Source organism: Apium graveolens, chromosome 2 (genome assembly GCF_009905375.1).
Source record: "Apium graveolens cultivar Ventura chromosome 2, ASM990537v1, whole genome shotgun sequence".
Classification (NCBI taxonomy): domain Eukaryota; kingdom Viridiplantae; phylum Streptophyta; class Magnoliopsida; order Apiales; family Apiaceae; genus Apium; species Apium graveolens.
Genome location: NC_133648.1, coordinates 201,283,375 through 201,294,658, shown reverse-complemented (window position 1 = coordinate 201,294,658; position 11,284 = coordinate 201,283,375). Strand labels below are relative to the sequence as shown.

The window sequence follows — 11,284 nt, the reverse complement described above, 5'->3', positions numbered from 1 at the left end:
GTGGTGAAAAAAAATGATGTTGAAAAATTCAGATGACTGCTTGATAATATTTTTAATTTGTGTATTGATGTAAAAAATTATATAAAATAACGCTTTTGATGAGATTTGAAGGTAATATCAGCATCTGTTTCCTACAAAAGCTGAAAACAGCTTTTACGAAAAGCCCGGGACCTTACTTTTTCTAACAACACCTTTTACGCTAAAAATATTTTTCACAAAAATAATTTTTAATTTTACCTAACAATTTTATAACTATTTTTCAACAAATTACTGCCGTTGATATCTGCAAAAACAATGTCAAACACACTCTCAACCAAGCCAACCGAGACCAAACTAAAAATAGCGATTGCGCACACTTTGCACTCTGATTAGAAACAAAGCCCGCTTCCAATATATAAACAAACAAAATACAGTATTATATAATAAAAATAATTAAAAACACATGAATGCTGGCATAAATAATTCACATTCCGAATAAAAATAATGGAGGGGAGAAGTGGTGAGATCCACAAATTTGTTCACCACTTTTTGATGAATCCCCTCCCTTTTCAGCATCTGCTAAAACTCTAGTGATTGTTTCAAATAATAATCATATTATTGTTATTTTCTATGTCTATTTCAGTTGATGAAGATTTGTTTGATTCAAGAACTTGTACCTCTTATCCTAAATCAAAACTTGTAAATCTCATCAAACACCATGTTTATCACACTTCAAACACTATGATGGTTGGTCTTAAGCTCAAAGATCGATGCAAAACTACTCAAGTTCATGCTCTCAACAACCCCTCTGATTCCAACACTACAGTAAAGTCAAATCCTTTACTTACAATCAACTCTATTTTATCAAACACTTGTGACCAAGAACAGCTAGTCAAGTTTCCAACTTTAGGTGATTCTAGTGAGATTTTGTTTGATGGGTTTCCAAGAAGTGATCTTTTTGAGCCACCCATTGAGTTTTTTCTCAAGAATGTTGATTTTGTTGCCACGATTGCTGAGTTGTATAGGAGGATTGAGAGTTCTTTTGAGTCCAGTAAGTGTTTGATGTTTGTTGAGCAGTATGCTTTGTTGTGTAGTTTGGGTGATTCGAAATTGCTCAGGAGGTGTCTTCAGTCTGCTCGTCAACACGCGGTTGATCCGATTTCAAAGGTTGTGGTTTCAGCTTGGTTGAGGTATGAGAGAAGGGAAGATGAACTTGTGGGTGTTTCGGGATTCGATTGTGTTGGTCGAGTTCTTGAATGCCCGAAAGCTGCTTTGGTTGATGGGTATGATCCTAATTTAGCATTTGATCATTGTAAATGTGATGAATTGTGTGATGGTATGTTGAGTTTTCATTGTACAACAAGTAATGGTGAGTGCTCGACTTCGGAAGAGGTTGAAAATGTTTGCTTTTGCATTGACAATGAGGATATTTGTTGTGTTAGGGATAGAATTGCTAGTTTATCTACTCCACTTAGAGTAATGTTGTATGGTAAATTTGCGGAGTCGAAAAAAGATAAGATTGATTTTTCACACATAGGAATATCGGCAGAAGGAATGTTGGCTGTGGAATTGTTTAGCAGGACAAGAAGGTTTGGCAGTTCTTCTCCAAAAGTAGTTTTGGAAGTCCTTGCATTTGCTAATAGGTTCTGTTGTGAGGAAATGAAGTCTGGATGTGATGTTTATTTAGCATCATTTGTTTGTAGTTTAGAAGATGCATTACTTCTTATAGATTATGGTATTGAGGAAGGGGCAAAGCTTCTTTTGGCATCTTGTTTGCAAGTTTTGCTAAGAGAGCTTCCAAGTGCTTTGAATAATCCAAGAGTCATGGGCATATTTTGTAGTTCAGAGGCTAGAGAGAGACTAGCAGTGGTGGGGAATGCATCTTTTTTGTTGTATTATTTTCTTAGTCAGGTGGCTATAGAGGAGAAGACTACATCAGATGTGATATTAATGTTGCTACAGAATTTAAGAGAGTGTGCTGTGGAAAGATGGCAAAAGGTGCTTGCATTCCATCAACTAGGCTGTGTATTGCTGGAAAGAAATGAGTATAAAGATGCTGAGTGCTACTTTGACGCAGCAGCTGAGAATGGTCATGTTTATTCTTTGGCTGGTGTTGCTAGGATCAAGTATAAGCAAGGGCAAAGATTTTCAGCATTTGAGATTCTTAACAGGCTTATTTCTGACTATGGATCGATCGGATGGATGTATCAGGAGCGATCTTTGTATAGCGTGGGAAGAAAGAAGATGTTGGATCTAAACGAGGCTAGTAAATTAGATCCGACACTTTCTTTTCCGTACAAGTACAGGGCTGTTGCAATGGCAGAAGAAAATGAAGTAGAGGATGCAATATTAGAGATAAACAAAATTATCAGATTTAAGCTCTCTCCGGATTGCCTAGAACTACGAGCCTGGTTTTACATGGCTCTCAAGGATTATGATGCCGCTCTAAGGGACATTAGAGCATTGTTAACATTAGAGCCTGATTACAAATTATTTCATAGGAAAATGAGAGGTGATCACTTGGTTGACCTCCTGAATCAACTTGTACAACAATGGAGTCCTGCAGATTGCTGGTTACAACTATATGACAGATGGTCTTCTATTGATGATATTGGCTCTCTGGCCGTCATACATCAGATGCTACTAAATGACCCTGGAAAGAGCCTGTTACTCTTTCGACAATCTTTGCTTCTTTTAAGGTACACTTTTATGCAGAAATGCTTACTGTCTTGTGTTATATTTAACAATGTAATCAGTTTCTTATGTTCTCAATGGTAATCGTGTAGAATTGATAATTTTCCGTAGTGGTGGAGCAATCTCATGATGTTATGTAGTTATAGTAGCAGAGGAAATATCAAGTCAGTTCACAAGTTACAAGTAAACCTAAATTCTTTGAAATATTTGAGATGTTATTAAATTCACTTCATAAACATATCTATCTCGAAGGCCGTGCTTCTTTCTATCTAATTTACTTCTACTAGTGTATCTAATTTAACTGACGACTTGAGGTAATAATTTCTCCCTCGGTCCCAACCAATTCTTTACATTTGGGTTGGGCACGGAGGTTAAGAAATAGTGTAAATTAGTGGAGAAAATAAGAAGGGTTAAGAAATAAAGTAAATTTGTGGAGAAACTAAGAAAAGTGAGTGAAGTGGTGAGACCGATTAATTTTTAATGTATAAAGTGAGTATTGTGGAGGAAAGTAGTGAATGTAATTAATTGTTATATTGTAAAATTTACTACTTTTGGAATGTAAATAGTTGAGAGGACATCCAAAAAGGGAAAGTGTAAAGAAATGAATGGGACAGACTACAGAGGGAGTAAAATTCTCTAGTGTGTGAGTTGTGGAGGACTGAGGAAGAGGGGGGGGGGGAGGTCTACAGTAAGTAACGACATTTTGTACTCTGTTTTAGTGTGAAGTACTTAACTAACATATATCTAAATTGATAAAAAAATCAAAGTAAAGTAGGATACCTGAATTACCATCGGTAACCATACTATTGTCTTATTATTTGTTGCAGGTTAAACTGTCAAAAGGCTGCAATGCGCAGTCTGCGGTTAGCTCGTAATCACTCCAGCTCTGAATATGAAAGGCTTGTCTATGAAGGATGGATTCTGTATGACACTGGCCATCGTGAAGAAGCTCTCTCCAAAGCTGAGAAGTCAATTTCTCTTCAGAGGTCATTTGAAGCTTTTTTCCTAAAAGCTTACACACTGGCTGATTCAACTCTTGATCCTGATGCTTCATCTTATGTAATTCAACTATTAAAGGATGCTTTAGGATGTCCTTCAGATGGTCTTCGGAAAGGGCAAGTAAGTATTAACTTTCGTGGATAAACCCTCAATTGGCGTTCATTTGATGATGGTTTGTTCTTATAATGATGTGATTCTTTATAGGCATTGAATAACCTTGGAAGTATATATGTGGATTGTGGCAAGTTGGATCTTGCTGCAGATTGCTACATAAATGCCCTTGACATCAAACATACAAGAGCACATCAAGGGTTGGCACGCGTTTATTATCTTAAAAATGAGAAGAAAGCCGCTTTCGAGGAAATGACAAAGCTGATCGACAAGGCACCAAACAATGCATCAGCTTATGAAAAGCGATCTGAGTACGGTGAACGCGAAATGGCTAGCAATGATCTCAGTACTGCTACACAATTGGATCCTTTAAGGACTTATCCGTACAGATATAGGGCAGCAGGTACTTTTGGAATCTTTTATTAGCAATCTTATAAACTGACATAATTACCACTTACCACTGAGGAATGATGACACTTGCCATATTAAAAGTGAAGTTGTAACTGTTTATATTTACATTCTGGTATCTGGATTGTGGAAGATGTTATTATCTTCTTTTGAAATAGCAATGTCACTTGAATTAATATTAAGCGTGACTGGGTTGTGATGCTAGCAGAAGCTCATCAAACTTGTCCCATCTTTCTGGTCAATAGACTTCTATGATTGGTTACTGAAAGTAGACCTCAATTGCGTCATGGCATTTACCTTTTCGTGTCATGTATCTAAAAGCCCAAACCCATACACCACACTGAATGGATCTGTGTATGTTTGTGTTGTGTTTTTGTGTACACTAAGAAAGGGTATTTTTAAATCTAATTAAAATTATCTTAATTTAACTAGTTAGGTTGTTAGTTTCGCAAACTATCGTGTTAGTCCATTCAATAATCTGGGGAAGCCATGACTTCAACATACGTTCTTTGTCGTTAATGTGTTTAGTCCTTAAAAATTACAATGACAGATCTCTCAACCTAAGTGTTTTTTTAAATTTTCAATTTTCTTCTAAATTAATATCTAAACCAGACCATAGTATTATGACATGAAAATCTACAACCCTGCATACTGCACCCAACAACCATCACATGGCAGTCCAAAAGAGCTAGCAACTTTGGTATACATTACTTATTGACTTGTGTTTATAGAGGTTATAGAGGTCCCAACTCCCAAACATTCTTATTCTAAAAGATGTGGGATGCTAAACACCCTAGGGTTGATGTCCTCGTCGAACACACAAAACAAATCTATGTCTGATACCATTTCACAATCAATCCGGCCTCTATGTTTTCTACCAAGTTCATTATATATAAGCAAGTATGCTCTTCCCTCGAGTCATTTGTCTCATTGTTTTCCTCTTGTAAATAAAATCTGCGGAAAGGACTTTCTATGTTGAAATTAGAAAATTCACTGCTCCAGTCAAGTGGTTATTTGTTAAAAGAAATTCACTTGTCTGTGCACTTGCTATACTAGGATCTGAACTCTTTGGAAGGTACCAGTTAATTAAACATAAAGTATGAACAAAATTTGTAATAGACATATAAAAGACTTGCACGGAATGATGGGCCTAATTTATACTTCTCAGAGGAACATGTCCCTTCTACTCCAGGTCTCGTTTCCTAAAAAATTCCATGCAATTATTCTTGCAGTATATTTTTCTTGTCTGCTGCATGTGAATATATTATCTCTTGAATGTGGAGATATTACTAGTATATAGATTTGTATATACTAACATGCGCAATCGCGTCACCAGTACTGATGGATGACCAGAAAGAATCTGAGGCAGTAGATGAACTTAACAAAGCAATATCTTTCAAGCCCGACTTGCAAATGCTTCATCTTCGATCGGCATTCCATGAGTCAATGGGCGATGTTGTTACTGCGCTTATAGATTGTGAGGCAGCATTATGCTTGGATCCCAACCACAAGGATACTCTTGATCTGTATAGTCGAACACGAGGTGAAGCCAACCATCAGCAGAAGTAAAGTCACAGCGACACCGGCACAAGGAAACAATGTTATTGCCAATCTGTACAGAACTGTTTGGACTCTACCCACCTATGTTTCCTGAAGAGCATCTAGTGAACATTGATAGTAGCAGTGCTGCTGAAGCAAAGCGTGAGGAAAATTGTATATATGCTTTATGTTGCTGGTGATCCTTCAACAACAGGTTAGGCAGTTCTATGACAGTTCAAAACAAATTATATGAATCCATCAACAGTGAATTGTTGACTCAGGATTTTGCATTTTTTTGTGCTCTGTATCTTTATTCCATTCTTGAGAATTAAGGACCACAGAACTTTTCCTTAAATGAAGACTGGTTCTTTACCGCTTAAAAAATCTCTTGTATAAAGATGATAAATTAAATCAAAACATGGTTCTGATGAAAGATCATATGTAATTTAGTTTTTTTTAGCATGTTCAATCAACAACATTCTGTAATTAAACTCACAAAACAAACCCTTGTAAGCAGGTAGCGACTCCACCTTCTAGTAAACAGCTATGACTTGTTAAAGAAGATTCCTTCTCAGAATGTTGTGGGTGATTCTGTTTCTCTTTGTTGTGGGTGATTTTAGGGTTGTGTTGTTCGTCGTGTCGTTCTATTGAAATATGTATATAAAGGGTCACTCTCTTCGGGAACATTTTAGCGTGATAACACGCTAAATGTGTTTTTCATGGAGCATGATCCAAATAAAATAAATACATATATTTAAAGGGATAAAATTTGAAACTTCTATAAACAGTCATTTTCGGTATAAAAAAAGAGGCGTTTCACATCTATTATTATTTCCATGTTATTTGCTACAGTGAAAAAATAACAATTGAATACCAAACATGCCAGTTTATCTACAAGACATTTGACAGACAAAATAATCAAACTGACAGACAAAATAACCAAACAAGAAAATATAAACTTTTAGACATCAATATTCAATCGCACAACTGGCTTGGGCATAAAGCAAATGAAAAAACACTCGAGGAAGTTGAAGAAAAATTTAGAATGTAAAAAAATTGTAAATAGAACAATAATTTTGTACTTTGTCACAGGAATGAAGCACCTTCTAAGTTGAACTTGTGGACAAAATCTCTAGTTCTGCCCACCAAAGAGGTGATAATCTAGGTGTTGCTCCATCAGGGCCAATGGCTGTTATCTCTTTTAGAATCTCTGTGACTTGTGTGATAGTTAATCGCTGCTTCGGGTCTGGATGGACACAAACTTTTATCACTTCACACAGCTTCTGAAGTTGCTCTTCATCAAAAGACGCTAGAGTTGGATCAACCATTTCTCCAAGTGGTTCTTTCCGTGTACCACTCAAATAACCTGTTGCCCAGTTCACAAAAGAGTAATCACCTCCGGAGTTTGGAAGCCTACCTGTAATCATTTCATACAAAATTACCCCAAAATTGTACACATTGCTTTCAGGATCTGACACTGAGGTCTCCAACAGTTCTGTGCTAACTGATCCCATTTTTCCTGCTGTTGCATCATTCCAGAAGCTGAAATCTGATATTTTGGCTGCATAATCTTCGGTAAGATATACAGAAGAAGATTGCAGATTTGCATGCGCTGTGGGTGGGTTGAGCTGGTGCATATACTCAAGGCAATATGCCATGCCCATAGCTATTCTCAGTCGCATTCTCCAGTCCAAGTGTTCTGATTCTTTTACTACATGAATTAAGCATCAACAGGAATAATAGTGAGGTACTTCACTTTACTTGAACATATGTCTCATGCAAGCAAATGGTCTCTTTAGTGTGTAGGTATAATTGAGTTTGTTTGCCCAAGTGGTCATGAATTCACAAGAAGTGTGTCAAAACCAAAACTCATGTAAATATGTGAAATTTTAGAGAGTATTCTTTTTTTCAACCAATACCAAATTTCTATAAAGCAATCTCAGAGCTTACTGTGTAGATGCTCAAATAGTGTTCCATTTGTTGCATATTCAAAAACCATCATTCTTGTGAAAGGCTTCTTTTCTTCGCAGAATCCAATAAGATTCACAAAGTTTTTGTGATTCATCTTACATAGTTTGTCAATCTGAAAAATGAAGAAAAAGAAATTTTGTTACTGGAAACAGATCGAAGCTAGAGCAATGAGAATAATAGGGATAGGCGGATAGCCTAGTCGCGGTAAAGACTCATCCCCTAGCACCCCCCCCCAAGCAAAAGGGTCCAGGGATACAAATACTCCCCCCCCCCCCATGTACTTCAAAAGAAACTGTTTGCTAAAAAAACAAAAGCAAATCATGCCTTTTTCCTGAATTGGGTTTCTGAACTCTTTGACCAGTCTTCAACTGATTTTACTGCCGTAGATGTCACTGCTATTTCAACTCCAGTTGACAGAGTCCCTTTGTACACTGTGCCATCTGACAAAGAGCCGATTATATTACTGAAGTCTTCACAGGCTATTTCAAGCTCTGAACGCTGGAGTTTTGGTACACCTATCATGTAACTTCTCAAATATTAATACACATGTACACAAAAAATCATACATTCATAAAAGCACTGATACATATTAAACATGATCTGAATGAAGTATGTTCTAAAGATCGACCAAGTGTGCTCTAGGGTGAGAGGTAATGAAATTACCATTAGTTTTATACAGTTTCAAGAACTAGCAGTAACTTAACAGAAAGCTTTGTGAGAAAGGGAAATGACCTGATATAAATGCTTTCTGCAGCTGCCCGCTTAATCCAGTCGCCCATGGTCTTACAGTAATCACTTTATGTCTTCGACATAAACCAATGCCAAGTGCTGATAAGAAAAGGAATACGGAACCACCAACCACTCCAGACACTATCATAACTGTATGATGCTTTGATTTCTTTACTGTGTGGCTGGGAGTTGAAGCCGGGGAAGGTGATGAAGCAGGTTGGTTCCCTGGATGGGAAACACCAACTGGTGGAGGAGTTGTAGATGAAGGAGCAGGACTGGGAGGTAGAATAGGTGAAGGAGACGGAGAACCAAATGGAGGCAAAAATGATGTTAAGGGAGGTTCAGATATAGATGAGACTGGTAAACCTGAAGGGGCTATAGATGGAAATGGTGCCAAGGAAGGTGACAGGAATCCTGAATCCTCATTCGGTCCATTGAAAGTTGGTTCTGTGGCACCTCTCACTTGGTGCAGCTTTCTCTGAGCTATGTGTCCAGGATGCACAATGCTCCTGATTTAAATCCAACAAAAGAACAATCATCAATTTTGATATTCGTTTCATGATTCTACATCACAAGAAACAAATTTAAACACTAACACATGCACCCTTACCAAGAATCATATATGTTACTACAACTATCTCGAGAACCATAATGATTTAACTGCTTCTCATCTACTTGGAGTTCAGAAAGCATCTTCAGATCATTAAGTTCAGGAGACAGTCTACCAAGGAACTTGTTGTTGTCCAACAAGCTGAAACAGTTGTGAGATCAGGGAAGCGAAAGCTTGGTTAACATGGTAATCATTATTTTCAAATTCAAAAGGGATATGATATACTCACAGAATTGAAAGGGAATGGTTGTCGCCAAGTTTAGAGGTAAACGGCCCGCTAAAATTATTATATCCCAAATCCAACTGTTCCAATTCCCTCAATTGACCAATATCTTCAGGAAGATTTCCATAGAAAGAGTTGTTGCGTAAAATACTGCACTAATATCAAACACCAATACATGAAAAAGGAATAAATGAAATCAAATTAGGACTGAAACAATGGTTCATGATATGCTCACATAGACTTTATTTTGGCCAGCTTGAAAACTTCAGGAGCTAGAGTTCCTCCTAGACAAAGACCTTTCAAATTTCTGCACAGTCAAATGTACCATTACCAAACTAGGCTTTGTAAAGAAAGTTCTTGAGGATCTAGAGATCCTAGTTCCAAGTAACATATCTTCCACACCCTTATACTAAATAGATTCTAGGTAAATTATCAACAAAAAAGTTTCTAAGAATATTTTTTTTCACGCTCAGATACAATCATAAAATTACACCTGCCAATTACAAGTAAAGAAAAACACTCAAATATGATCTCATGAGTAAATTTTAAAGAAATATCTGAAATATGGTTCAAAATATCTCATAATATAACTGGAAATTTAGATGCTCATATACTAAAATATCATTGTAATAGCTCAGTTCCAAAATAACACAGAAAATATGCTATTAGAAAACGTTACAAGTCCAGACTCTAATATGAGGATATTTTTATCTCCTTACTGGAGAATGTTCAAATGGGATGATTCATGTATGCATGAACTAAAGACCACAACTGAACAGCCTAACAGACACCTTTCTTTCTCATGGTCAACTGCAGAAATGTAAGTACTATCAAACACATGCCTCCGTTAAGGCTTGAACCCTCGACTTTTTGTTACCATGAGAATATGAAAATCTACTTGGCATACAATATTAGGAATAACAACGTAACAGAACAACATGCCCTTGCCGGACTCTCTACTAATGCGATTGTGTACTGAGTAGGACCAAAACACCAAAAGTGGTATTACAGTAAAAGAAATGTCTGATGAAATCGTTCAAAACCAAATAAACCAATGATCATAGACATACAGTAGATGAGTTTGAGATCAGAAAGGTCCAAAAAACAAGCATGAAATCAGTAATCATAAAAGTAGCATTGTCCTAACTAATCACTCACAAACTTATGACATGCCCTTGAGAGCATTCGATTCCGAACCAAGAACAAGGGCCAAAATCCCCTTGAACAGTACTATTCCAGTTAGATAAAGCCCCAAATGGATCATTCTCAACTCTGTCACGAAACCGCAACAACGCCACACCTGTATCCAATATCACATTTTAACATCAAACACATTTCCTTCTCAAAACTAATAGAAAAAATAAAAGAACCAAAGAAAAGTGAAAATCTCCTGCCTTCAGAATTAAGAGACCAACAAAAACTCAAATTCAGTTGAAAAACCAACACAACAGCCAGAATCATTGTCATTACAAGTTTATGATCACAAAATCTCCACATTGCACTCATTGTAGGCCGTAGCCTAATTCAAAACCACCCTGGTCAACAAAGTGAATGTCAAAAACAAACACATAAATTTGTTGAAGAAGATAAATAAAGGGGGGGGGGGTCAGAAAAGTAGAATGAGTAAACTTAATTTATAAGTATTTAAGCAAGGATGGATATGAACATATACATAATGCATACAACAAATATAAAAAAAAATGGATGATAGGATGGAGGGTGTGCATGTGGAAGCTAATAGTTTAGCCGAATACAGAAGAAACGCGCAAATACTAAATGATAAATGTGATTTATTTATTTATTTATTAAGCAATAGCCAAGTCTCAGTACTTGGGTTTCGAAAGTACAAGGAAACAGCAATGTAGATTAATTAATTAATGTAATGTCACAGGGGACAAAGAGTTCGAGTTAAAAAAACGGCGGCCATCGTCATTTCGCGCACTTCTGACCGTACGTATTTCTTTACAAATATTGATTACTTCCTCTCTTTTTTCATATTTTTTTGCTTGTTTTTTTTTAAT

The 11,284-nt window shown here is 36.6% G+C and overlaps 2 protein-coding genes across 2 annotated transcripts; one reads left to right on the top strand and one right to left on the bottom strand.

Annotated features, from left to right (window-relative positions):
- Positions 1 to 450: 450 nt before the first annotated feature.
- LOC141708064 (ethylene-overproduction protein 1-like) lies at positions 451 to 6,179 on the top strand. Its single transcript, XM_074511535.1, has 4 exons — positions 451 to 2,678; positions 3,501 to 3,792; positions 3,877 to 4,186; positions 5,528 to 6,179. The coding sequence occupies exons 1-4, from the start codon at positions 610 to 612 to the stop codon at positions 5,758 to 5,760; spliced, it is 2,904 nt and encodes a 967-aa protein (XP_074367636.1). The 5' UTR covers positions 451 to 609; the 3' UTR covers positions 5,761 to 6,179.
- A 487-nt stretch (positions 6,180 to 6,666) lies between these two features.
- LOC141708065 (inactive receptor-like serine/threonine-protein kinase At2g40270) lies at positions 6,667 to 11,030 on the bottom strand. Its single transcript, XM_074511536.1, has 10 exons — positions 10,936 to 11,030; positions 10,658 to 10,798; positions 10,422 to 10,563; positions 9,499 to 9,570; positions 9,270 to 9,413; positions 9,041 to 9,181; positions 8,434 to 8,939; positions 8,026 to 8,216; positions 7,681 to 7,813; positions 6,667 to 7,441 (listed from the first exon to the last, which is right to left on the bottom strand). Exons 2-10 carry the CDS (start codon positions 10,767 to 10,769, stop codon positions 6,837 to 6,839), a joined length of 2,046 nt encoding a protein of 681 aa, XP_074367637.1. The 5' UTR covers positions 10,770 to 10,798; positions 10,936 to 11,030; the 3' UTR covers positions 6,667 to 6,836.
- Positions 11,031 to 11,284: the final 254 nt, after the last annotated feature.